Source organism: Aedes aegypti, chromosome 2, assembly GCF_002204515.2.
Source record: "Aedes aegypti strain LVP_AGWG chromosome 2, AaegL5.0 Primary Assembly, whole genome shotgun sequence".
In the NCBI taxonomy this organism is placed as follows: Eukaryota; Metazoa; Arthropoda; class Insecta; order Diptera; family Culicidae; genus Aedes; species Aedes aegypti.
This window is the reverse complement of record NC_035108.1, coordinates 381,722,172-381,725,633: the sequence shown is the minus strand read 5'-3', so window position 1 is coordinate 381,725,633 and position 3,462 is coordinate 381,722,172. Positions and strand designations below refer to the sequence as shown.

General features: G+C 36.4%; 1 protein-coding gene across 1 annotated transcript; it reads left to right on the top strand.

Moving 5' to 3' along the window:
• The first annotated feature begins 366 nt into the window (after window positions 1-366).
• LOC110675951 lies at window positions 367-2,751 on the top strand. The gene is made up of 7 exons (XM_021842030.1): window positions 367-962; window positions 1,021-1,172; window positions 1,415-1,514; window positions 1,573-1,902; window positions 1,974-2,088; window positions 2,156-2,277; window positions 2,344-2,751. The coding sequence occupies exons 1-7, from the start codon at window positions 849-851 to the stop codon at window positions 2,677-2,679; spliced, it is 1,269 nt and encodes a 422-aa protein (XP_021697722.1). The 5' UTR covers window positions 367-848; the 3' UTR covers window positions 2,680-2,751.
• Window positions 2,752-3,462: the final 711 nt, after the last annotated feature.

Below are 3,462 nucleotides of genomic sequence, written 5' to 3'. Positions count from 1 at the left end.
TCACCTAATGAAGAAGAAAAATGCAAATCTCTCAAATTCAAATATCTATCCATCCAACCTGAAAAAATCTTCGTAGTTATATCTGAATCTTAGATGAAATTCCTTGAGAATATCATTGAAGTAACACAAACACTATTATTTGTCGGAATGTCTTGAGGAAGTGTAAAAAGATATTCTCGTTCCTGTTAGGTGTCGATTTGTTTTTTGATTACTGTTTGGTCTCTTTTTTAAGCAAGAGGTTTCTAAATTTTCTAAACACTCAGTCCCTACCAGCCATGCTTATTGAACAATTTTTAAAATTATTGGAAATCATTGAATTGATTTGTTTTGGTCATATAAAATTATAGTATTTCTTTAACCTGGAAATATCAGGGAACTTCAATGTGGTAAGCGAGTAGACACCCTGAATATGAGATCTCCTTTTTTATTGTTCCCAATTTGTTCCACCTCCCTATACAATTTTTTTTTCTAATCGCTTATAGTTGTGTTAAACGTAGTTAACAGATTTCATAATTTATTAGTGTATTGTTATATTGGATTAAAGTCATTATTAGTCCTTAGGCTTCGAGAAAGTTTTTAGAAGAATATGGCCAACGAACAGTTTTAACATTTTTTTCGCGTAACAAACATGTCTTCCGTTTGAAATTTTACCGTTCATTGATTATATTCTATAAGCTACAATTAAATTATTTTTTTATGAATCGACATTAACGGTGATAAGGCAGGGTGCTCTTTTTTCCCCGCCTACCCCTATATATTTTTTAATTATTTTCCAATATATATTTTTTACAGCACATCTAATCACCGATGAGATCCTTTTACAATTAGATGAAAGTGATCTGACTAAGATGGACATAATGGAAATAGGTCCACGCAAAATTATCCTCGGTTTTATTTCGAAAAAAACAGCGGAGCTTGAGCATGATGCCCATGGCGAACATCAACATTTGCTGCATGAAAAGGTAATGAATTTAATCATATTATATATTGCAACAGATTAACGTTCATAGTATATTTCAGACCGTACAATCTGTTCTGGCCGATGAACCGAAATTCCAACGCACTTTGAAGCGCCTAAATGCAGGTTCAATACCGGTGCACAACGATTTGCTCAAAATGAATAGGATACTCACAAATTTTTATTTTGAGCGCATGATCCTGGAAGAAAAGAGGTAACTAATAAACACGGCTGTAAAGTCTGATTACAACTAAATTTAGTTAGGAGTTGAGTTTATTTTTTCTGACTTTAAATTTTTATTATTGTTAATTTTTAAGTCTGTGTGTCTGTGCTTCAAAACTTTTCGAAATCTACATCAACATATCAATAGGGCCTTACATTAGATAGACCTTTCAATCCTTTCAGTCACATTGCTTTAGAAATAGGTAATAATAAAATTATGTTTTTCCTCTGCAGGTATCCATCGTGGCGTGAGAAGCAAGAACTGGCTTGCAAGATAATTTCGGCTTTTCCACAACTGGAAATTACGCGCGTGAGTCCCGATGCCCCAAGAGAGGTGAGCTACAGAAAAATAAAAATATCGAATTAATCAATTAGAAAATTCCTACTTCCAGTCATTCTTCTTTTGGCGAAATAAAGGTCGCGGAAAAGGTTCACATCACGGGATTATTGAAACGCGTGTAGCAAACATGCGAAAAGATTTGCCTTCTGAAGAACGCAAATTTCAAAGACCGAAACCGACATCTATTGAACTACCCGATGGAATACATGACAACGCTTCATACATGGCAGCCCTCACGCCTTCTTCGCAAAACATCAGAGAGATTTCGGAAAAAATGTCGCAATGCACCGTTTTGCACCAATGGCTTCTGCAGCAGCAAATTGAGGTCACCAGCTCGATACTGAAAATATTCCCGCACATTTTGGCTTACGATGGACTTATGGTACGAGTAAAAATTAAATTTCATTACTTCTATGATTAATTTTCATAACTAATTGGTACTGAATTTTACAGATACAACAGGCTTTTGATCGACTTCATCCCAATGCAAACAAGGATTTTGGCATGGAATCATTTTTGCAGATTGGAATGCTAGTAGAGGAAAACGGATGGGAATCAGTTGAAGATGGTAATTTTGATTTCCTATTTTTATAAAAAAAACTTCTTAGTCATATTTTCGACTATATTTTTTTCAGCTTACATACGTGGTGCTTTACGATTTCTGAAAAAACTAACGCACTGCGGTATAAAGAGGAAGGTAGAAGAAGATATGACCATCGAGGAATTCATGGCTACACCGTTGATCAGATGGGTTAAGGTGTGCATCGATACAATTTCTCCTATAGACACTTGTATGACTCCTTTTTTAAATATTTTTCCATAGGTCCAGGATACAACCAGCAGCATTGCTATTAAAAATCATGTGCATGCAAATCCTGATCTTCCACCCCATCTTGTGTGTTGCGCCGATACCTTCAAGAAAGGGGATTTGTATGTAGTCTTCACTGACTTCGTTGTCCCTTGCGGAAAATCAGGAGACATGGCCATCGACATATTGTTGAAAATTCATCCTGTTTTGGGAATGTCTGTTCCCGTCTTGCTCAAAAAGCTTTACGACCTGGTGGCTATCAATGTTTGGGGTATACAGGATTGTTCCACGAGTACCAAGGTAACACAACTCACCCTACGTTTGAGAGAATTTTGTGATACGTCATTGTAATAAATCGAACCTATCACATGCTTTTTTTATGAAATCGATAAGCGTACCTATACCAGCACGGTTTTTTCTTATAAGAACAATAAATGAAATCAAAATAATGAAACTTTGTTGCACTTGTCTTTAATGTCTTGAAAATGAAACAATTTGAGGGTCAAGGTTGGGATAATATTAGTAGTAATTCACCGCCTAAAATCGATTTACATTCTGATTTTTCCTACGAAACCCGGTAGAGCCGAAAACTTGATTTTGAGTAATTTTTATCCAATACCGAGTCTTAGCGAAAGAGTTACATTATACCCAAAACGATGTACTTGCGGAATGATTCCAAATTAGGTTTTTCACGATGAACTCAATTTTGAATCATTCCACAAAGCTGTCAAGATGGGTACAAAACACTTAGTTTTGAGTTGTTTCGCTTCTCCGTGTAGTAAAATAGGCAGCACAGTGGGAAGCATTTATCAATTCCTTCGTTTCGAGCCACGTGCTTCTTGCTAGCAGCTAGAGCCCGCGAGACTGAATAATGGGGTGTGATGAGCTGCGGCAGTTTTTCATTTCGGATACCCACCTCGCGCTTGATCTTTGGGTGAAGTACGGAAATGGAATGCCTTTGTGTGGTAATTTTATTTCACCGCCATTCGTTATTCCACGTCCCGTCGCGATTATTGTGCTCGCAGGTTAAAAAGGAGCATGTTTAAAGGGAAGGTGGAATATAATTCGGCTTTTGAAACAGATTGAGGAACATTCAAATGTGGCATTTTATCAACCAATCAGGTATTATTGTAA